The 24,578-nt window shown below is 38.5% G+C and overlaps 2 protein-coding genes across 2 annotated transcripts in view; one reads left to right on the top strand and one right to left on the bottom strand.

The window, feature by feature from the left end:
- The window catches only part of LOC125240287, a 36,582-nt gene extending 27,388 nt beyond the window's left edge, over nucleotides 1–9,194 (bottom strand). The window contains exons 1-2 of the mRNA XM_048148155.1: nucleotides 8,021–9,194; nucleotides 3,981–4,086 (exon numbers count right to left, since the gene is read on the bottom strand). Of these exons, the coding sequence (XP_048004112.1) occupies nucleotides 3,981–4,086; nucleotides 8,021–9,009 (1,095 nt within the window). The 5' untranslated portion in view covers nucleotides 9,010–9,194. The remainder of the gene's footprint in view (nucleotides 1–3,980; nucleotides 4,087–8,020) is intronic.
- Nucleotides 9,195–15,654: 6,460 nt separating this feature from the next.
- LOC125240186 (HORMA domain-containing protein 2-like) lies at nucleotides 15,655–20,961 on the top strand. The gene is made up of 6 exons (XM_048148009.1): nucleotides 15,655–15,823; nucleotides 16,049–16,315; nucleotides 16,755–16,886; nucleotides 20,001–20,142; nucleotides 20,752–20,915; nucleotides 20,956–20,961. The coding sequence occupies exons 1-6, from the start codon at nucleotides 15,788–15,790 to the stop codon at nucleotides 20,959–20,961; spliced, it is 747 nt and encodes a 248-aa protein (XP_048003966.1). The 5' UTR covers nucleotides 15,655–15,787.
- The last annotated feature ends 3,617 nt before the right edge of the window (nucleotides 20,962–24,578 follow it).

Consider the following 24,578-nt stretch of genomic DNA (forward strand, 5'->3'; position numbering starts at 1 on the left):
AATCTTGCCGAATATGCCGAATACCGAATATTCGGCCCATCTCTAATACATGGGAATGTGTGTCTGTTGGTTTGTCCGTCTTTCACGGCAAAACGGAGCGACGGATTGACGTGATTTTCTAAGTGGAGATAGTTGAAGGGATGGAGAGTGACATCGGCTACTTTTTGTCTCTTTCTAACCCCTCCACTTCCCTAAAATGGGAGGGGGGAGTGTTTGTATAGAGCATTCCGCAATTTTCGAATTTAACGCGAGCGAAACCGCGGGCAAAAACTAGTAAAGAATATATATCAAGTTGAAGTAAACATAATACATTGTCAATGGCTATTAGACGTAAAACACATATCCAGTTTTAATACAAAATGGACTTAAAAACGTAACCAAATAAAGTCTATAACAGATTGTTTCTCCCAACAGGGACTGCCCCGAAAAGTAGCTTGATATAAACTCGATAGTCTGTTATCGTAAATGAAAACATGTGTTTACATAAATCGAGGTAAATAAATACCGACATTTATTTGACGACCGGGTTCGAATCCCGGTAAGGGCATTTATTTGTGTGATGAGCACAGATATTTGTTCCTAAGTCATGGATGTTTTCTATGTATATAAGTATTTATATTTTATATATATCGTTGTCTGAGTACCCACAACACAAGCCTTCTTGAGCTTACCGTGGGCCTCAGTCAATCTGTGTAAGAATGTCCTATGATATTTATTTATTTATTTATTATTTATGACGTTTAGGCACTGGTCTCACCAAACGCGAGTGAGCTATGAGTTATCGTCGCTCCCGTGGTCCCGTGTAAATGGTCCATTTTTTTCAAAGTTGTCCACCCCACTATTTTTGCTTTTGGATTTTTTATGTGTTTTCCACTCAGAATCGCGATCTCTTTCAATTCTAATAGAAGAAAAAAAGTGTCCCAAGGTTTTTTTCAAATTCAGTTACCATTTTTTTCATACATTTTCTGTGGCGGTAACGGAATGGAAGGTTCGAAAAAATGTATGGAAATCTTGGGACATTTTTTTTCTCCTATCAGGATCGAAAGACCTCGCGATTCTGAGTAATAATCGCGTAAAAAATAACCATGTTACAAAAAAGTGGGGTGGACAACTTTGACGACCAAAAAATGGTCCAAATATAACCTAACCACAAAATAAAAATTTTGAAAAAACCCCCGACCGCGATCTAGTGAACCGATTTTCATGAAACATGGCTAAGAACACTCCCGACTAACACAGCTTTCAAATAAAAAAAAATCGAAATCGGTTCATCCGTTCGGGAGCTACGATGCCACAGACAGACACACACACACAGACAGACAAACAGACAGACAGACACGTCAAACTTATAACACCCCGTCGTTTTTGCGTCGGGGGTTAAAAAGAGACGCGATGGTAGCGCAACGAGTTTGACGCCGAGCTATGAAATATAAATCGCTTGCTCTTTCTTTTACACGGGAGAGACTATTTTTAACCCCCGACGCAAAAACGACGGGGTGTTATAAGTTTGACGTGTCTGTCTGTCTGTCTGTGGCACCGTAGCTCCCGAACGGATGAACCGATTTGGATTTAGTTTTTTTTCTCTGAAAGCTGAGTTAGTCGGGAGTGTTCTTAGGCATGTTTCATGAAAATCGGTCTATGTCGCGGTCGGGGGTTTTTTCAAAATTTTTACACGGGAGCGACTGTCTTTTGTTCGTTTCTATAGCCGATAGCTCATTTTATTCGCTTTTGTGCCTTAGAAATAAGTTGTTTACTATCTATAAATCGTAATTTAAATATCTAATAAAATAACCATTACGTTATAATTGCAAAATCAAGCGACGCATGGCCATCACTCGGTCCGCAATGGAGAAACTCTCCAAGGTCTGGAGAGACCGTGACATCACAAGGGCAACGAAAACTCGTCTCGTAAGATCTCTCGTTTTCCCAGTGTTTCTCTACGGGGCTGAAACATGGACAGTAAGAGAGAGTGAACGAAAACGCATTGACGCTTTGGAAATGTGGTGCTGGAGAAGAATGCTCCGGATATCGTGGACCCAGCGGCGCACTAATGTGTCTATTCTTCAGGAGCTCAAAGTCAAACAAAGACTGTCAGATGTCGTTCACTCTCGCACCCTTAGCTATTTCGGTCACGTTACACGTAGGGAAGACTCCGCCATAGAGAGACTTGTTGTTCAGGGAAGAGTGGGCGGTACAAGACCCAGACTGCGCCCCTCAATGCGATGGACAGACCAAGTGAGGGCTCTCACCGGGTCACCCTTAAATCTCTGCGCGCGGAACGCTGCAAATAGAGCAATATGGCGGGAAACCATTAAAAAGGCAGCACAACGACCCCAATGACCACGACTACTCTGACAAGAGTATACGACTAAGAAGAAGAAGAATAATTGCAAACATGTATCTAGATGACATTTATTAGTTCATGGTCACAGATCACTTTACTGCTAGTAATTTTGAAACCCGAGTACGTGAGGTTTTTAGAATCTAAATTAATTAATTAATAAATAAATATTATAGGACATTATTACACCGATTGACTGAGCCCCACGGTACGCTCAAGAAGGCTTGTATTGCAGGTACTCAACTACTCAGACAACGACAAATAGAATATACAAATAATTATATCCATAGATATAGCCCTTTATGGATGTGAAACGTGGACAATGACCCTAAGAGATAGGAAGAGAATGGAAGCGTTTGAAATGTGGTGCTGGAGACGAATGGAGGGAATTAGTTGGAGAGACAAGATTACGAATGAGGAGGTGTTACGAAGAGTAAATGAAAGACGAGCCATCCTGAAAACGATTGAAAATAGACGCGGAAAAATGATCGGACATTTGATGCGACACGACCACTTTTTTATTACTATTCTGGAGGGACGGATTGGTCGTAAGAGAGGTCGAGGAAAGCCCAGACGCAGCTACATGGACCAAATAAAAGAAAAAGTAGGGGCCGTGTCGTATCAAAGTGTCAAAGAGCTGGCACAGGATAGAAAAAGCTGGAAAATACTCCACCGACAAGAGATTAACTCTTAAGTTTATGATGATATATCCATAGAAAATCCATGACTCAGGTGCAAATATCTGTGCTAATGACACAAATAAATTATAATAATTACTTAAATATTTTTAAACAGATCCAAGGGCTACATGCGAAATTCATTTTTAGGGTTCCGTAAATCCGTACCATAAAGGTACCCTTATGGTGCGACTCCGTCCGTGTGTAACATACTTAAAGGGTGACAGATAGACACATACAGACAGACAGGCAGACGGACGGTCAGGTGGTCAGCAAAGAGAAAATGATCTTATAGATACTTCCACTGTCTTCTTACAAGTTCCACATCGTTCACCGCTGAAGTACCGATAGACAAACATACAGAAATAAAGTCAGACAGGCAATGAACGTACCAAATCCATGGAATCATGTCGAGCTGACAACAACGCACGCCCAATGTCGTCTTATAAGGTCCACTTTGTTGTGTGGCACTATGTAGAGAAGTAACTGCCAGACAGAAGATAACCTAGCCACAAAATTAAAATTTTGAAAAAACCCCCGACCGCGACATAGTGGACCGATTTTCATGAAACATGGCTAAGAACACTCCCGACTAACTCAGCTTTCAGACAAAAAAAACTAAATCCAAATCGGTTCATCCGTTCGGGAGCTACGATGTCACAGACAGACACACACACAGACAAACAGACAGACAAACAGACAGACAGACAGACAGACAGACAGACAGACACGTCAAACTTATAACACCCCTTCGTTTTTGCGTCGGGGGTTAATAAAATAACCATAACCATTACATCATATGAAATTGCAAACATGCATATCTAGATGACATTTATTATTTCATGTCAAAGATCACTTTGCTGCTAGTCATTTTAAAACCCGAGTACAGTGAGGTTAGGTCTATGTCGTTGTATACAACTGAGTGTAGAAGTAACAGACAAACAGACAGACTAAGAACTTACCAAGCCACCGGCGGGTATATCCACAGACTCATGACGAGCTCGCAACGACGCACACTGTCTCCTCACAAGGTCTACGTCGTTGTGTAGAACTGCTATGTGCAACGGGCTGCAAAAAACGCAAACTTTAGTACCACAGAATTCGTACGGAGAGTAATAGGGCCATATTTTTGGTACATGGGTATAATAACATTGAACCTAGGTCCCCGTGCAGGCAAAGCTTCTGTTAAGTTCATAGAAATGTATACATTTTGTTACAGAATTGCTATGAATTTAAGTACATTAAATGTATACATACATGTGTCGCTTAACTTCAAAACTGGGTAAATCCATTCTGCTATAAGGTTGATTATCTTACAGATCATATTGTATTTTTTATGTTTTCAACCTTAAAGCATAATGGATTTACCCAGGTTTGAAGTTAAGCGACACCCTTAAGGACATCATTAAATATTTTTCCTTTTTTAACTTAGTAACTTTAATTCTAATTTTTATTAAATTAGGACACTTTGTTCGGTTGTCGTTTGTTTCCTTTCTTTTAGTGAATATTTTAAATATATGATTTTGACTCATGGAGACCATATACATCTCTAAGGAGAATTACGAGGGGTGATCCAAAAGTAATGATAACTGAATACTTTTTGCATCGGATTAAAATAAATAGGTATGCCGTTACTGTCCACAAAGACTCCTTAGTAAATAAAAAAAAATAAAAATAAAAAATATGTATCTGTCAGAGAGTTGCATTTGTTTTTTCACGAGCAGTCGGAACAATATCGCAAAAATGGAGAAAACTGAGGTGAGAGCGGTTATTAAATACTTCTGTTTGAAAAAAATGTGTACTAAAGATATATACGCTGAATTAGTGGGAACACTGGGGAGTCCGCTCCGCCGTATTCTACAGTGGCACGCTGGTCAAAGGAGTTTAACTTGGGAAGAACATCCACTCAAGATGAACACCGCGAAGGCCGTCCATCTGTCGCCCTTACTGGAGAAAACGTAAAAAAATTAATGATCTCGTTTTAACAGATAGAAGGATGACTATCAGGCATCTAGTTGAGCTCACAGGCATCTCGTATGGCAGCATTCAAAGAATCTTAACTGATGAATTACATATGAAAAAGTCTCCGCTCGTCGGGTGCCTAGAATGTTAACGGCTGAACAAAAGAAAATACGTTGTGAGATTTCGAAGTCTAATCTTGAAAAATTTCAAACTGATCCCGAAACATTTTTGCGTCGGTTTGTAACCATGGACGAGTCTTGGATCCATCATTTCGATCCTGAGACCAAACAGCAATCCATGACCTGGAAGCGAGCGTCGTCCCCTACACCGAAGAAATTCAAGGTAGCAAGCTCCGCTGGTAAGGTCATGGCTTCAGTGTTTTGGGATGCTGAGGGAGTCATAATGATCGAATACCTGGAAAAGGGAACCACTATTACGGGCTCCTACTACGCTGACCAAATACGCAGATTGAGAGAGGCAATCAAAGAAAAGCGGCGGGGTAAACTTCGAGCTGGCATCCTGTTTCACCAGGACAACGCACCGCCCCACAAGGCCGGTGTTGCGATGGCTGCCATCCGTGATTCAGGGTTCGAATTGCTGGAACACCCCCATATTCGCCAGACCTAGCCCCCAGCGACTTTTATCTCTTTCCACGGCTGAAGGAAGATCTTAGAGGCAACAAATTTTTGAATGATGGCGAGGTAATGGCCGCTGTGGAGGCATTTTTGGAGGGTCAAGAAAAAGATTTTTTTTTTAAAGGAATTCGTAGTCTGGAGAAACGATGGTCCAAGTGTGTAGACTTGGAAGGAGATTACGTAGAAAAATAAATTATTTTATTAAACATTTTATGTGTCTTTCATAGTATATAATAGTATCAATTTTATTGTAATTTCAACTCAATTTTAAATATTTTTTAAATACCTATACTGTACATGTGACGTGTAAAAGTGGCCCTGTGGCCTATTTGCTGAATAAATTATTTTGATTTTTTTGATTTTTTTTTTTCCCCTCACTAGCTCGGAAACACGTGTTTTGTCATTTAATACCAGCGGGTAAAAACGTATTTTATCCACTAGTGGGTAAAGTAATTTGACCTTGAATAAAGTCAAATTAACTGCTTTAAAATTGCTAAAAGTAGGTGAATCTAGTAATAACGATGATTTACCACCTGTGGAACTACTGGAAGCAGTGATAAACGCATTTTTTGCGTTGTAGTTTCCTCGTTATAGTGAGGGGAAAAGTTTTGTGTTACACTCGGGTGCAAATGTATTTTACTTCTCGTGTGTTAAAAAACTCGCAAGTTCAGGATTCTATTCTCGAACCACTCGCTTCGCTCGTGGTTCAACTATAGAATCCTTTCACTTGCTCGTTTTTCAATTCCACACTCGGCGTTAAAATACAACTTTGCCCCCTTGTATAACAAATAACTATATTCAATGGGAATGTGTAGAGGGTTTCCCAATCATATCAGATAAAGTTAATCTTATCACATATCAACAACTCCTACAGGGTGCGTAGCCGAATGGCACAAACGCTCACGAAACGAAACGCTCGTAGATATCTATCTCTATCGCTCTTGCGTATTGGCGTGACAGAGCCAGACTACCTCTCGCGGCGTTTCGTTTTCGTTTCGAGTCGCAGAAATGCCAGCTACGCTACGGCACCAGTTCTGGAAACTGTGCTTACATTTCTTGGAAATAAATAACAACAGTCGTCTGAGAGGTCACCACTTAAAGTTAGAATGTGATAGATCTGACAGTAACCCTTATAAACACTTTTTGAGCAATCGAGTAGTGAGATCTTGGAACAAACCCCCACAAGACGTGGTCTCAGTACAAAATGTGAATCAGTTTAAAAATAGACTAGACAAGCACATCACATCTACAACTCGGCTATGGTTACTGTCACAACGATCACTGGATACAGGCTATAATCAGGATTTGTGGAGATAGTTGAAGGGATGGAGAGTGACATAGGCTACTTCATGTCTCTATCTAACGCAAGCGAAGCTGCGAGCAAAAGCTAGTATTTATTGTATAATTTAGAAAGTATGTAGAATAGGGTGGAGCGAAAAAACACTTTTCTGGTATTAGCAAACGTAATAGTTATCAATCAATGCCCCTTAGGCTATGAAGCATTTGTGCAAATTTTCAGCTTTCTAAACCAACATCTTCTGCCTCCGCATTAGGTTTGAAATTTTGAAAATCTCATACAAACCTGAAAATTCAACTTTTAGATAAAAAATGTTTTTCGGCAGTATTATGTTCAGTATACATTATTGATGCATATTATTACAAGAAACTACCAAAAATTGCGAAAATAGCGTTAAAAATCGCCAATTTTCAGTATTTCAGCGGCTATTTTGGCGAATGTACTGAAACTAGACAAACTTTGGCGATTCTTGACGCTATTTTCGCAACTTTTTGTAGTTTCTCATAATGATATGTATCAATAACATATAAATAAATAAAATAAAAATAAAAAAAATAAAAAAGCCTTTTATTCTAATTGCACTATTACATTTTTTTCTACATTATTTTTTATTTAATTATGCTGGTGCATTAGACCCTTTTTGGGTGAAGGCCTCCTCCATCGATTTCCACATGTCCCTATCTTTGGCAGTTTGGATCCAGTTTGGGCCAACTGATTTTGTAATATCTTCGTCCCATCTTGTGTATGGTCTGCCGCTGCGACGTTTGCCTAGAGGGCCGCACCATCTTGTGACTTCCGCTGTCCATCTGCCATCCGTGAGTCGTGCCACATGACCAGCCCATCTGAATTTCAAGCTTTTTGGGTAGCTCAATAACATATACTAAACATAATACTGACGAATTTTTTTTTTATCTGAAAGTTGAATTTTTAGGTTTCTATGAGATTTTCAAAATTTCAACCCTAATGCGGAGGCAGAAGATGTTGATTTAAAAAGCTGTAAATTTGCACAAAGGCTTCATAGACTAAGGGGCATTGATGATAACTATTAGGTTTGCTAATTCCAGAAAAGTCTTTTTTGCTCCACCTTAATGTAGAAAAAGTTACTTACTAATATCCATCTTCATTTTGCTCCAGGCACAATTTGAAGTCAATGAACGCCTGATGCCATATAAGCTTCATGCGTTCCTCATGAGTCACGTTTTTCAGGACCTCCGGTGTCGCTATATGGAAGACATCCTCTGGCTTCACCGGTATCATGATCACACTTCCGTCTCGTAGTGGGATTCCTGTAGAATTCAAAGTTTTGTCCGTAACTTTGTCGATCTGGTTCAGGAACTGATCTGTGTTTTCAAGGATCCCCGGTACGCTAGGCCAACTGGACAATGAAACGTTACTGATGTCAGAAATATTACTGTCTTCATCAATAACTTCTTTTAAATCCGGAAGTGATTTCTCTTTAAATTGTTGGACTTTCTCTTCCACACTTCTGGTCACGTCTTTCTTCACATCACTAGGGTTCACCACAAATTTCCTGACTTTCTCTGTAACGACATATGGTGTTAACGGTGCTCTTCGTATTCGTCTTCTCTGTTTCTCTTTAACAAACAAATTCAAGCGAGTATCATCAGTTTGACATTCTACGGACACACAATCTTTCGTGACCTCAGGTATTTCCATACTATACTGTGTGTCTGTGGTGTTGAATTTTTTTTGAACACTCAGCAATGCTAAGATGCCTCTCACTTTAGTTTCTTCATTGAACACTGATGATAAAGCTGACAACACAGTCTCATAACTCTTCTGACCTATAACGGCAACTACGTTGTCTGAAGTAGTTTCCACGCAATTCCCCTGACTTGTGCACCTCGCTACGGTCCGACACGTCTTAGTATGCAAGTTCATTCGATTCACTATCAATACCTCCTGGGACTCCCCTTTCAAAAAATCACAATTCGGATTCGAGTATATGATTTCGTCTTTGAATTGTTGAATCAATCTATAAGGCGCTTTAGACCGTGGTGGATGGAAATACATTTTTTGAACCACTATCGGCTTTAGTAAACTCATTTTATTTCTTGGATACGGCGCTCCTGACATCTTGAAGCCTGTGTATTTATTAACAACTCAGCAGAAAAACTTCATTTGTTAGTTTATAAACATGTTAAACGTTCTTTCACTCACTCGAATCAATTTGTTAGTTTTTTGATGTTTTTAACCTCATTGCGCAGTGTTTACTTTAATTAGTACAGTACGTCAAACTACACTACACGATTACATTACAGTTCGGGTATCCCCCAAGCAATTCACGCGAAGAAAAAAGTCCCCATATTGGATATTTGACGTTTGCTCAACGACCTTCGGGGTTCCATTTCACGTTTCAACGCATTTATAGCAGCGAACTTTTTATTTCTGGACAAAAAAATTGGTATACAATCGTTAAAAAATTAAGTTATTTTAATAAAAGTAAAACCATTTTTTGATACATATTTTTAGAGGCGTTTTAATTGTTTTTAAATTGCGATTCTTCCTGTGCATTTTTTTTCTTTTCTCCACTAGCGTGCATTGGAATTAGTTACTGTTCTGACAACTTCTCTTCAGGGTTGCCAAGGCTCTAAAAGCGGGAAATCTCGACAATGTAAAACCCGAAATACACTATTTACACGATCCCGAGCGCCAAGAGTCGAATCAAATTGTAGTATTTTCTATGACCAGAATCACACTATAAACAACCGATGCAACGCCATGCTTGATACAAACTGACACGTGTTAAAATGTGGCGTTGCGTCGCGTTTTAATAGTGGGCCGGCTGCCAGCGCCTTAGAGAGTTTCTATTCAAATTAAAACGATAGGCTTCCCACAGACAGTCTTAAAAATTCATAATCTTAAAAAAAACTTGTATGCAATCTGACAGTTCAAACTGACACTGACAAGACACTGACAGATCTGTCAGTGTCAATTGCATACAATTTTTTTTTAAGATTATGAATTTTTAAGACTGTCTGTGGGAAGCCATAGTCTGACAAACACAACTTATCAGTCACTAATCAGTATCGAATAACCTTCAACATCAAATTCTAATTACGCACACTCCAAAGACAGATGATTCTGTTGATTGACTTCACACAGTTTTATTTTCTTTATTTTACGGAAACTCATCAATTGTGAGTGTGCTTAGTGAAACGTCCCACTTTGTCGGTTACCATTATGACGAGGCGAATAAACTGACAAAGCGGCTTTATAGCAATCGACGAGGTGGGACGTTTTTCCTGTACACTAACAATTATTCATATCTTTGTAACTAAACTTCTATTTCACTCTATTGTACTGATAAATTGTACCCTCTGCAGAGCCTAAGAAATAAATAATAAAGGTGCAACACTAAAATTGCATCTATGGCTGGTAAATACCCGAACAAACAAATGCGTTACTGCGTTTTAGAAAATGTTGCGTAATTTATTTTTCCTCATTGTGTTATCTAGTTATCTAGATATTGATATAGACGGGATATCAAGTAATACATTTGATTTGATATAATATATCCAACGCTTAATTATGTGCTTAGTTACACAATTATCAAATTATGTGTTTCCATGTCCGTCATTCATTGCTCATCTACTAAATAGCAGCCATAGCAGGCGGCTGTTGTACCAAGCGAAGCTAGCGGAATCTTGAAGCGAAAATCTTGACATTAAAAAATAATGCCACCTTCAAAAAATATGCGCGTTAGAAACAAGGAGAAAGTAAAAAGCAAAAAATAATTTTTCATTTAAGTAAATAATATGACGCTCAGATTTCCTACCTTAATCTTTGAAATCATATTTCTTATCCGATAAGCTTATGCAATAATCTAAACAACCAAATTATAAATTAATTAATTATTTTTGTAGTCGGTACCAGCCCTGTATGCGTACTGCGTAACCAAATGCACAAACGCTCAAGACACTATCTCTTTCGTAGCTATCTATCTCCATCGCTCTTGCGTATTGGCGCGACAGAGCCAGACTACATTTTTGCGGCGTTTCGCATTGCAGAAATGCCATTCGGCTACGGGGCTTGTTCCTCGCCTTGCTCTTACCTGTTTACTACAGCCAACCTTACGCAGGCTGTGAGGTATATTTACCGCTCCATAGACAATTCTAATTTTCTCCTTTCTCAAGTGAATGACTTGTTTGACTGGCTCTGGCTATAAGTACCTGAATTCTAAAGCAAACTTTCAATTTAATGTACCACGCTTTTTCAAAATTACGTGAAAGTAACGCTTAGTAATGAGCAGGCAACACCGGTCATAAATAGAACGAGATCGCAGCCTACGATTTCCCACGTGCGACCGTGCGACATCCCAGACCTTGGATAAAAGTATTGCCATTGATAAATTTTTGGCATAGAGCAAGGACTTTACTTTTAAAATTGCAATAAATGACGAGCTAAGGCCGGCAACAGACAATCTCATATTTATTTTCATAATCTTAAAAAATCATAATCTTATGAATTCTTATGACAAAGGCCGGCAACAGACAGTCTTAAAAATTCATAATCTTAGAAAAAAATTGTATACAAACTGACACTGACAGATCTGTCAGTGTCAGTTTGAACTGTCAGTTTGCATACAATTTTTTTTAAGATTATGAATTTTTAAGACTGTCTGTTGCCGGTCTAAGGCTCCCCACAGACAGTCTTAAAAATTCATAATCTTAAAAAAAACTTGTATGCAATCTGACAGTTCAGATCTGTCAGTGTCTTGTCAGTGTCAGTTTGAACTGTCAGATTGCATACAAGTTTTTTTAAGATTATGAATTTTTAAGACTGTCTGTGGGGAGCCTAAGGCCGAAATTCATAATCTTAGAAAAGATTTGTATGCAAACTGACACTGACAGATTGTAACGGAGGTGTATTTGATGGGGGGTAAATTAAATGGAATGGAAAGCTCCGGCTATTTCAAAAATTTCAAAGTAAATACACCCACGTTAGCACAAAATTTATAATAAAACAAAAGCTAAATGGTGTCTCTATACTTGCTGGAGGAAAGCTAGAGGAGAAACAAATTAAACAGTATCACATTTTATAACTTTATTAATTATAAATAAACTCTTGCCTACAGAAAGGTTTCATTTACTGTTTCCAAAATACTATTTTTGACACCATAAAAAATATGAACTACGCTCAGTGGTAATGGTAAAGCTGGGCCGCTTTAAGAGGGTCCAGGAAAAGGTTTTTTTTAGAACCATTTCTTCTACAAAAACTAAACATGAATTTACCTAAAGTTATGCACCAGAATTCTCAAAATAAATGAGTACAGAAATTACTTTGCACAGAAATTAAAACCTGAATTACACAGCACTACCGGCAGGAAACGGGCAGGAGACACACCTTGTCAGGGATGAGCCGGCTGCTCCCCGGACTCCGGTGCTGACGCCCCCTCGCCACGTGGACAGGGCTGACCCTTCCACACAAAAAAACAAGGTCCAAAGGCACCTTGCGCCAGTAAGCCAAAGAAGTTTCCTTGCACATCGAAATTGTAGAAGTTCAACATTTAAAGTTTGTTGTTGTTTTTGTTTTACTTCTTTAATTATTCCCGACTCCTATGAAACAAATAAATTGGTCACACCAGTCGACCACCCTCACACACTGTGACAGACCAAACAAAAAACTGTAAGCGAGCTCACCGGAGACCTGCAGACCGCAGACCGAGGATCTCCACGGAGCACTCCCACCCCTAGCATGCCTCTGCCAGCCGGAAACAAACCAATCCATGGTTAAGAACATCTCCACGTTTCACGCCATGGAAATATCAAAAGCTCACAACGAAATCCACCCACTCAGACTGACAGAACGCACCACACAAAATATGGAACGCCACGGCAGCACGCGGCATGCCGGGCTCCAGGCCCCCACACGGCCGTCCGATCACTATACAAGAGGATCTCGTCACAAAAAGAACGCCGCACTGAATTTAAAGCTAGGAACATACTACGCGGACGTCCGTCGTAAATCGACCGCGACCGCGACCGATCAGTGTGCACGGAACAAAACATCCAGCGAGCCAGATTTCGATCGGACGTCCATGCGCTCAAGGCCACGTCCACGTCCGTCGACCGATAGTTTGCACGGTTATGTGTAATTTCATTGTCCAGATTCCCGTCCGCGGTCGATTTACGACGGACGTCCGCGTAGTATGTTCCTAGCTTAAAGGACCCAAAACAAAAGCCGGGTGGCAAACGAATAAACAATAAAAATCTCTAATTAATTAAATGAAAACGGCCTAAGGCCGGCAACAGACAGTCTTAGGCTTCCCACAGACAGTCTTAAAAATTCATAATCTTAAAAAAAACTTGTATGCAATCTGACAGTTCAAACTGACACTGACAAGACACTGACAGATTTGAACTGTCAGATTGCATACAAGTTTTTTTTAAGATTATGAATTTTTAAGACTGTCTGTGGGAAGCCTTAAATTTCATAATCTTAAAAAATCATAATCTTATGAAATCAGATCGAGTGCACGGATTCCCATACAATTTCGCAACTGTCCACACACAGTCTTAAGCTAGGAACACACTACGCGGACGTCCGTCGTGAATCGACCGCGGACGGGAATCTGGGCAATGAAATTACACATAACCGGGCAAACTATCGGTCGACGGACGTGGACGTGGCCTTGAGCACACGGACGTCCGATCGAAATCTGGCTCTCTGGATGTTTTGTTCCGTGCACACTGATAGGTCGCGGTCGCGGTCGTTTTACGACGGACGTCCGCGTAGTATGTTCCTAGCTTTATTTTTTAAGATTATGATTTTTTTCAGATTGATCTGACAGATTGCGAACAATTTGAATTTTAAGAATGTGTGTGGCAAGGCAGTCAATCTTATTTTATAAGATTATGATTTTTTAAGATTATGAAAATTAAGACTTGTCTGTTGCCGGCCATATACAATTTTTTTTAAGGTTATGATTTTTTAAGACTGTGGCGTTCCTCATGGAAGTGATGGAGCAATATGCAGAGAGAAGCACGTGTGAAAGGGGTAGTGCTGCTCTGACCATCGATTTAAACTTCTCTAGATACACTATCACCTACAAATTCGGCACTCAAAAGTGTCCGATCGCTTAGTTGCAAATGTGTGCGTCCAGTTGACAAACGAAAACTTCGCAATGTAGTAAAAACTACTTTCATTTTTTTACAAAAACAACGTTATTTCTTAGTACTTAAAGTTCAATTTCAAATGCAAGCAATTGGCGGTTATGACATTAATGAATGTGATCATCGCGAAAGCCATAAAATTTTATTACCGCAGATCGCAGGTGTGCATATTTTTAAAAAAATCTACGTCTTATTGCAACCAACTTAAGTTTAATTTCGTTTGCGCTGCAACAATCTAAACGCCATTTTTACATTGGGAAACGAGGATGGACAGAGGCATCATGGGAGTCGCGCTATGAGATGAAAGGCGAGAATGAGGAAATTTGCGGTATTTTTGCGAAAAACTGTTTTAAAAAATCCTATTAGATAGAAAATTTCTTAAGGAACAAAACGTTTGGTATAACATTTTTCGAGATGTTGCGTATTTTAAGCGAAAAAAAATGAGTTTTTACTGTACGATATTTTTATTGATATTATCTCAAACAAAAAAATATATAAGGTACGGCGGGACAATTTGGACTGGGGGACAATTGCAACTGAACTGATTAATATCTCCACGTTTTGCAATGTTTGCATTATTAAATAGAGTCAACTGAGGTATATATATATATATATATATATATATATATATATATATATATATATATATATATATATGTGTGTGTGTGTGTGTGTAGGTATGTATATATATAACATATGTGTGTGTGTGTGTGCGTGTAGTGAGTGTATGTGTAGCGTTATGTGAAGGTAAACAGTTGAGGGATTGTATGTGGTGTGTGTGAGGGTGCACTTGGAGAATATGAATTAAGTAGCTATTAAAACAAAGAAGAATTGAACGATGACATTAATTTATTATTCTACGTATAATTTCTTTCAAAGCTTTGTTTGGGTAAATCTTCTCTCCGCTCCTCAGCTATAATCTTGCGCCATTTTTCCCTTTCAACGTCTTGTTTTGGGAATCTGGAATAAAAAGCTTTTTTATTACTTAAAAACGAATTTGCTATTCCCGGGTTGTTTCTTTTTATAATTAAAGTAATTTATAAGATATGTATTAATATTATTGAATTGAAATCATTTATTTCAGACTTATTGGTCCATAATAATAAATAAATACATACATTATTAATATGAAATAGGCTTCTTTTACAAAAAATATAAATTAGCGACTCCATCATTCCATTTTTAACTATGTTCCACTTCATCCATCTTTTGTCGCCGTCCGCTCATTACTAGTATAGCGCGAGAGAAAGAGACAAACTGCGTAAGACCAAATCAAGGAATTTACTTTAATTATTCTAGAAAATAAATGTTTTTTGTAAGTTAGGAAGCCATTTTGACCACAAATGCATAACATTATAAAATTATTAACAATTACTTACCGGAAATACGATACGTCATCCTTTTTCAACGTATATAAGGTGTTATTTTTGCACTTTTTTACGGAGCACTTAGGCATGTTGCCGACACGGCGGATGAAGCGCTACTGACCGCCCAATTGTGCTTAGAACATTTTCAAGCACAATTTGCTGCGGACACATTCTAAGCCGTGATGGTGCATCTAGGTAGTTTAGATCGATGGCTCTGACGCTACGTCGGCTTGGCGGGAAACAATTGAAAATTAAAAAAACTTTCTTTTCTTTCTCATTGAAAATTGGAATGTGTTAACTATAAACATTGCTTAGGATTAGTAGGATTATTAATTCCATTTTGAGTTTTCAGATTAAAGAAAGCGTTTAACCATGTCCGCAACTGCAATACAAGTTCCTACACGTCAGGTACGTACAATATTTTGTTTTATATTGAGATTCTTGTGTGAGTAAGCAGTAAAACATTGTTTTTGTCTATCAGCAATAACTACGGCTCTTTGAAGTAAAATAACAACGTCATAATTATGTATTAGGCAAAATTGGATTACTTTCTGCACCAACTACCTATGACCGTGAGCATTTTTAGGTTATAATTTCTAACAAAATTTACGAAGTATTTTTTATCAATTTCAGGAAATATTCGAAAAGGAATGGGAAAGCTTGTTCCCAAAACAAGTAACTGATAACTACACAAGTTCGATTACATTTGTGAAACAATTGACAGCGGTGGCCATTAGTACTATAACTTATATGAAAAACGCGTTCCCTGAAGAGAGTTACACGAACGAAAACTTCGCGGGACTGCAGTTGAAGATATTGAAGCAGAAGTGTGCAGATGGCCTGGCTCAATTTGTGAGCGCTTCGTTGAAACAGGCGTTTGAAGCGTTCGACAAGAAATATGTAAGTACCAAAGATTTCTACCATCGTTTACGAAATTATGCAGTCCGACAATGTCGCACGTCGCGCCACTATGTATACATCCTTCGTATTTTTAGGGTTCCGTATAGTAAGGTTTTTCTTAAATCAAGATTTCCACTTGAGAATTTAGCTGCGATGTTCTCTTTTGTTAACCCTAAACCGCTAATTACCTGTGCGAAATAAATACCATAAACAACAAAAGATGTTTTATGAATACCAACAGTATTCCTTTAGTATCAAATAATCATCTTTGTTACTAGATTCACCTACTTTTATCAATTTTAAAGCACTTATTTTGACTTTATTCAAGGTCAAATTACTTTACCCACTAGTGGATAAAATGCGTTTTTACCCGCCGGTATTAAAGGGCAAAACACGTGTTTCCAAGCTAGTGAGGGGAAAATAACTATTCTGTTCGCAGGTCCACCAGTTAGCCCTCTGTTTCTACAACGGCGAGTGTGTCCCAGAGAATCTCATAGAATACCACATCTTTGAGTATTCGTACAACGCAGATGGCGTTTCGTTGAATATCAACTCGAAGAACAGAAACCAGGTAGACAAGCTTTTATTATGTATTTAAAGTCTATCAAATAAGTCTATCGTGGTCAAACGTATACCTCAGCAGTTCTCGAAAAGCTTATACAAAAATTAAGGAAAAAGTTAAATTTGTTTTTATTATTCCTATTTTGTTACCAAGATTTTTTTGATGAATTGAGATTTTAGTAAGTTTTATTTCGTCATTAAGGTTCTCTAGTATCTATATTTTCTTAATTATAACAATTATCCTGTATAAAATAGGATCAATTAAAATTTGCTGACGTGGCTATGTACAAAGTTGATGGGAATTGCTGACCTATTCAAACTAAAACAAAATAACGTAACCACAAAATTTACATTTTGAAAAAAAAAAAGACCCCACATAGTGGACCGATTTTCATGAAACATAGCTAAGAACACTCCCGACTAACTCAGCTTTCAGACAAAAAAAAACTAAATCTAAATTGGTTCATCCGTTCGGGAGCTACGATGCCACAGACAGACACACACATAGACAGACAGACACGTCAAAGTTATAAATCCCCGTCATTTTTGGGGTTAAAAACGGGACGACACTATACGATGTTGTCGCTTTTTTAACCCCCGACGCAAAAACGACGGGGTGTTATAAGTTTGACGTGTCTGTCTGTCTATGTGTGTGTCTGTCTGTGGCATCGTAGCTCCCGAACGGATGAACCGATTTAGATTTAGTTTCTCTGTTTGAAAGCTGAATTAGTCTGGAGTGTTCTTAGCCATGTTTCATAAAAATCGGTCCACTATTTTGGGGTTTTTTTTTTATTTTAATTTTGTGGCTAGGTCATACCAAAGAGGATCGAGTGTTATAGAGAGTTACTGTCAAAGTAAAATGTGTAATCACAGTGCATAAACTGCCATCTCTTGACACAGCCTTAAAACTTGTAAACCTCAGTTTTGACAATTTGGTCCATATTCTTAGCTTGATACCAGGGATGTAACGGAAGTGCTTTTAACGGAAGCGGAAGCGGAAGCAGAAGTTTAGAATTTAGTTTAACGGAAGCAGAAGCGGAACCGGAACCAGAAGCGGAACTTATAGATGTTAAAAATGAAAAGAAAAATACCACATAGGTGTGTATGAACTAAGAATGGGCTTGGAATATTACTAAAGATCGTTATCAGCGTGCTGTATTGGTGGCAGAGTATGGTTGACAAAAAAACAAATACACAAGTATTTAAAACACTACATATACTTAACAAATTATGAAATATATACATATTTATAATTACTTAGCCAAATTACATTGAATAAATAACTAAAATTTGTTCAACATATTTGGCTGACAGTCGTTCACGTCGATTAGAAAAAATCCATTTTAAATAACTAAACGACCTTTCTACGTTGGCAGAAGTTACAAGAAGGTTGTTATAAAATCTAGGTATTGTGTCATATCCATACTGTGAATGAAGATACTGGGATGATTCGTGCACTTACTTACACTCCTCCGTGCTCGTCTTACTTCGTGCACTACTTTTGACTTGAACTACTTGAATAACAATTCTAGATAATTAGTCGTATCTAGAGTGCATTTGATTATTTGGATTTAAATAATATAATTACACTTCGCGTAATGTATTTTTATGGCATACATAATTAATGTCATTTGACGTATATTGTTTTAAAAATATAGGTGTAATCCTAAGAAGGGAAAGTATTTATTTTGTAGTTAAGAACAAAGTGAATATTTAAATGTATTTGTTTTTTTTGCCAACCGTACCACTTGCCACGAAAAGTGCACCCTGATAACGATCTTTAAATATTACTTATACAATCCAAAAATTAAAAACACCTTAGTTGTTGTTTACTCACTAAAAATCACATAAGAATAATCAACCTTTTTTATGCCGTAAAAGGTTTTAGAAACGGAAAGAAAAGTTACCCGTTAGGTATAATACAATCCAAAACTAACCAGTTAAACTTATATGTGTAATTGTTAGCACACAATTAAATTTTTAAATTAAATGAAGTGATTCTAAAATAAATAGGTAGGTAAATTGTATTTAATAAACAAAAGCTTGGCAGCTTTATCTTCCTGCAGTCTGCTTCTAAGGGGATCGTAGATTTATCAGCCCTGCACACTTGATACCACTGAATAGTTGTTCACTTGCTACAGAACTAGGTGGACAGGACAAAATATTGGCGCGAAAATCGAATGAAGCGATTGATATTTAGTATCGCAACACGTGGCAGCGGAGAGATGAGCGAATGACAGGTATAAACCTGTTGGTCTTTGATGTACGCCGCTCATGTCCCAATGTCGCGCTAGGTTTCGACATCCGCTATAACTTCCGTTTGAAAAATAACAGAACCGGAACCGAAGCGGATGTGTAAAACAAAACGGAAGTTCCGCAGAAACGGAAGCAGAAGCAGAGCTCCGTTACATCCCTGCTTGATACGTGTTAGAATGTCAAAATATTAATATTAGCGCCATCTAGCCGAGCGTTCCCCAAAGGTGTAATGCCATCTAGGCCACCGTACCTTTTTTAACCCCCGACGCAAAAACGACGGGGTGTTATAAGTTTGACGTGTCTGTCTGTCCGTCTGTCTGTCTGTGGCATAGTAGCTCCCGAACGGATGAACAAATTTAGATTTACTTTTTTTGTCTGAAAGTTGAGTTAGTCGGGAGTGTTCTTAGCCATGTTTCATGAAAATCAGTCCACTAATGTCCCGGTCCGGGTTTTTCTAAAATTTTAATTTTGTGGTTAGGTTATTTCTTACCTCCTTATTCATAAACGTTCACTAAAGCATGCGCGGATCCAGGGGGGGGTCATGGGGGTCATGACCCCCCTGGAGCCTAGGTTGGCCATACAAATAGACCACGTGACCCCCCCTCTGGGGCCTGGGCCTTTACCACGTGACCCCCCCCTGGGCACGAAGCTGGATCCGCGCTTGCACTAAAGTTATCAAGCCGGTAAAGTTCGTTTGTCCCTTTTCGATTTATTGGTCTGATAGAAAGGGACAAACGAACTTTATCGGCTTGATAACTTTAGTGGACGTTTATGAATAAGGGGTTAGACTTTATCTGTCGACTGTATATATATGTCTTTGGTTATACATAGAATAAATAACTATTAATGATCATTAATTTCCTAACAGAACTCGAAACGTTTCTCTATGCAAGCCATACACAACAGGACTGTAATGATGATCCGATCATTATCACTATTCATCACCACAAATTGTCACGAACAACTGCCCTTAAACTTCGATATAAGCATGAGGATCTATTATACTGAAGGTAAGCTTGATTCATCATTCTCTCGCCCTTATCCCAGTCACTTGGGGTCGGCGCAGCATGTCTTTCTCTTCCATACATCTCTCTCACTCGTCATCTCATCATTAACTTGTTTTAGTTCCATATCATGTCTCACACAGTCTAAATTTAGTTTGTTTTTGTTTGAACGCTGAATTAGTCGAGAGCGTTCTTGAGCATTTCTTTTTTTTGCCACTTTTATGAAATGTGACAGATTTGAAAAAAATATGCTATTTCTACTCAGAATCACTAGCTTTTTCAATCCCAGTAGTAAAAAAATTGTCCCATACGATTTTTCCTATTTTGTTACCATTTTCTATACATGTTGTGTGCGGTAACAAAAGAGGAAAGTAACAAAAATGTATGGAAATTCTGGGACACTTTTTGTCTCCCAGTGAGATCGAAAGTACTTACTGGTAATTCAATTACCTAAAACAATTGACCTAAAATTCCATAAGAAAATCAAAATAAAAAAATGGCAAAAAAAAGAAATGCTCTTTTATGAAAATCGTTCCACTATGCTATTTACGTTGGGGGTTTTTCCAAATTTTTAACTTTGTGGTAAGATTATTAAACTTAGTACCCATCCCCTAGATACCCCAGAAGACTATCAAGCCCCTGGCTTCGCCGAATGCACCGGCCCTGACCCAGTCTTGGACACGCTACATACAGCCGTCTGCCTGGGGCGAGTAGAGACGCCCTACAACAAGATTGTAGCCCGGACCTTCGTACAAGGGGTTACGGACACTGATCCTGAGGTAAGGCATTCATTCTACCACGAGTTCTACGGTTTTATAGGGGTGACGCCTACATTAAAAAACCGGCCAAGAGCGTGTCGGGCCACGCTCAGTGTAGGGTTCCGTAGTTTTTCGTATTTTTCTCAAAAACTACTGAACCTATCAAGTTCAAAACAATTTTCCTAGAAAGTCTTAGTAAAGTTCTACTTTTGTGATTTTTTTCATATTTTTTAAACATATGGTTCAAAAGTTAGAGGGGGGGGGACGCACTTTTTTTTCCTTTAGGAGCGATTATTTCCGAAAATATTAATATCATCAAAAAACGATCTTAGTAAACCCTTATTAATTTTTAAATACCTATCCAACAATATATCACACGTTGGGGTTGGAATGAAAAAAAAAATCAGCCCCCACTTTACTTGTATGGGGGGTACCCTAACAAAACATTTTTTTCCATTTTTTATTTTTGCACTTTGTTGGCGTGATTGATATACATATTGGTACCAAATTTCAGCTTTCTAGTGCTTACGGTTACTGAGATTATCCGCGGACGGACGGACGGACGGACGGACAGACAGACATGGCGAAACTATAAGGGTTCCTAGTTGACTACGGAACCCTAAAAACCGGCCAAGAGCGTGTCGGGCCACGCTCAGTGTAGGGTTCCGTAGTTTTCCGTATTTTTCTCAAAAACTACTGAACCTATCAAGTTCAAAACAATTTTCCTAGAAAGTCTTTATAAAGTTCTACTTTTGTGATTTTTTTCATATTCTTTAAACATATGGTTCAAAAGTTAGAGGGGGGGGGACGCACTTTTTTTTCCTTTAGGAGCGATTATTTACGAAAATATTAATATTATCAAAAAACGATCTTAGTAAACCCTTATTCATTTTTAAATACCTATCCAACAATATATCACACGCTGGGGTTGGAATGAAAAAAATATCAGCCCCCACTTTACATGTAGGGGGGGTACCCTAATAAAACATTTTTTTCCATTTTTTATTTTTGCACTTTGATATACGTATTGGTACCAAATGGCGTGATTGATATACGTATTGGTACCAAATTTCAGCTTTCTAGTGCTTACGGTTACTGAGATTATCCGCGGACGGACGGACGGACGGACGGACGGACGGACAGACAGACATGGCGAAACTATAAGGGTTCCTAGTTGACTACGGAACCCTAAAAATGGCATTCTGTTTAGTCAGTTAGATCGTCCAAAAATATAGAACACATATTTTTCGCTTTTTAAAACGTATCTCAAAACCATACACAAAAAGGTACGCTACACTAGATGGCGATACACTTTTGGGGGACGCTCGGCTAGATGGCGCTAATATTAATATTTGACATTTTAACACATATCAAGTTAAGAATAAGGTCCAAATTGTCAAAACTGAGGTTCAAAAGTTTTAAGCCTGTGTCGAGAGATGGCAGTCTATGCACTGTGATTACACATTTTACTTTGACAGTAACTCTCTATAATACTCGCTCCTCTTTGCTTTTACAATTAGCTACACATATCTTACTTTTCTTTCGATACCAATCTGAGAATCTGAATGAATTAATAATATATTTTGTTTTAGCCATCGGAGGATAAACCAGAACTTACCCAAGACGACGATTTTACAAGTAAGCATAGTATTTACTTACATATTTGTGTACTACTGTCCTAAGAAAGAAATAAAAAAAAAACAGTAATACAAAAGTCCAGATAGCATGGTCGCGCGATAAACGATAAACATCAGGCTGTCCCTATCGCACTTACATATAGTGTGAAAGGAACGTTCTGATGTTATATCATTTATCGCACGACCATGATTGCCTGCCTCTGAACCCACTTAATACACCATTTACAGTTTGCATATGTAAAAAAAAAAAACATTCAGTCGAATTGAGAACCTCCTCCTTTTTTGAAGTCGGGTAAAAATAAAATGTTATCGAGGTGTGAAAGTCAGTTTTGACCCAACTCACCCCAAATAACAATAATTCGCAACTTATAAACTTTCGTGAGATATATTCAAATAATTAATGACACACAACATGATATATATGATGGATTGGTGATAACATGTCGCAGCAATAGCGATATAATAACGTGAGTACAACCGTAGATTAATTAATTAATTCGCAACTTGTGTTCTGTTTCAATTGTCGATGCGAATTTATTTTTCGCACTTGTATTGTATGCAAAATCTAACAACTAAATCGTGATATGTTACAGATGGTTCTATGGCCTGCGAGGTGAACTCAGACTCCTCAATGCCGCCGTCGATTCGATGCCCGTGCGGAAAGCAGGATGTTCAAGACACACAGGAGTTGATAACGTGCAAGTAAGTGCTTTTTAACCTTCGACGCAAAAAGGAAAACTGTGTCTGTCTGTGGCATCGTAGCTCCCAAACGGAAGAACCGATTTAGATTTTTTTTGTGTTAGCCCATCGCCGACATAATAATTGAATCAAATCTCAGAGTAGTTTTCTATAGGTATCCTTTTCTTTAGCATCCTAAAGAAAAGGATGCATATAGTTTTCTTTGTTCTTATTTACTGACAGACTTGTTTGACAGAGATTACCTACAATTTTTTTTCATAATTAAAATTTTGGAATAAACTCCGACATAGTGGACCGATTTTCATGAAATTCAGCTTTCATACAAAAAATAATAGTAGTTTTGCACCTTAATAGGCACTGTATACTTAGGGCCAGTTGCATCAACTACATTTGACAGACGCAGCAGACGTCTATGGAACTTCCCATAAAATATAACCTAACCACAAAATTAAAATTTTGAAAAAACCCCCAATCGCGACATAGTAGACTGATTTTCATGAAACATGGCTAAGAACACTCCCGATTAACTCAGCTTTCAGACACAAAAACTAAATCGGTTCATCCGTTCGGGAGCAACGATGCCACAGACAGACACACACACACAGACAGACAGACAAACAGACAGACGGATAGACAGACAGACAGACACACACACAGACAAACACGTCAAACTTATAACGCCCCGTCGTTTTTGCATCGGGGGTTAAAAACACACAGCTTTCAAACAAAAAAATAATTAGTTTTGCATTTTAATAGGCACGTATATTCAGGGCCAGTTGCATCAACCACATTTGACAGACGCAGCAGACGTGGAACTTCCCATAAAACAAAATTTAACGAACGCTTTAACGGTGACAGGCGGTTCCTCCTCCCTCCTAAATTAAGGGGGGCTCTCGATGCCTCCTGGTCTTTATCTACTCAGGGCCACCCAAGGAACAACTGTGCCAAGTCTCAGTGCTTAATCATAAAATGCAGGGTGTTGTGCAATAGCCTCCCAGCTATTACGGATCAGCCACGACATCGGTCTAAGCGCGACAGCGGTGAGCGGCGGCCATACATTGGAGTGAGACACAGCGATGGGACTTTTCATTCGCACGTATGGCTGCCGCTTACCGTTGTCGCGTTTAGACCAATGTCGTGGCCGGGCCGTTAGTATCACACATTTTGAAAGAAAGAAAGAAAGAAACGTTTATTTGGTGTATAAAAAAAAATGAAAACTTAACCTATTACATCTTAGTCTAATAACACTTTATACACCAAAATGGTTGCCACTCAGCATATGCCGATGACTAACTAAGTTAGCCATGGCGCTGGTTTTCAGGGCAACCAAATAAATAAGTTTTCTGAA

Source organism: Leguminivora glycinivorella, chromosome 27, assembly GCF_023078275.1.
Source record: "Leguminivora glycinivorella isolate SPB_JAAS2020 chromosome 27, LegGlyc_1.1, whole genome shotgun sequence".
Lineage (NCBI taxonomy): Eukaryota > Metazoa > Arthropoda > Insecta > Lepidoptera > Tortricidae > Leguminivora > Leguminivora glycinivorella.

Excerpts from the sequence above, each read along its gene's own strand:
- LOC125240186 (XM_048148009.1), top strand. The coding sequence starts at position 15,788 with ATGTCCGCAACTGCAATACAAGTTCCTACACGTCAG. Across the intron at positions 16,316-16,754 it reads AAGCGTTCGACAAGAAATAT|GTCCACCAGTTAGCCCTCTG; the intron begins GTAAGTACCAAA and ends TTCTGTTCGCAG. Across the intron at positions 20,143-20,751 it reads GAGGATCTATTATACTGAAG|ATACCCCAGAAGACTATCAA; the intron begins GTAAGCTTGATT and ends CCCATCCCCTAG.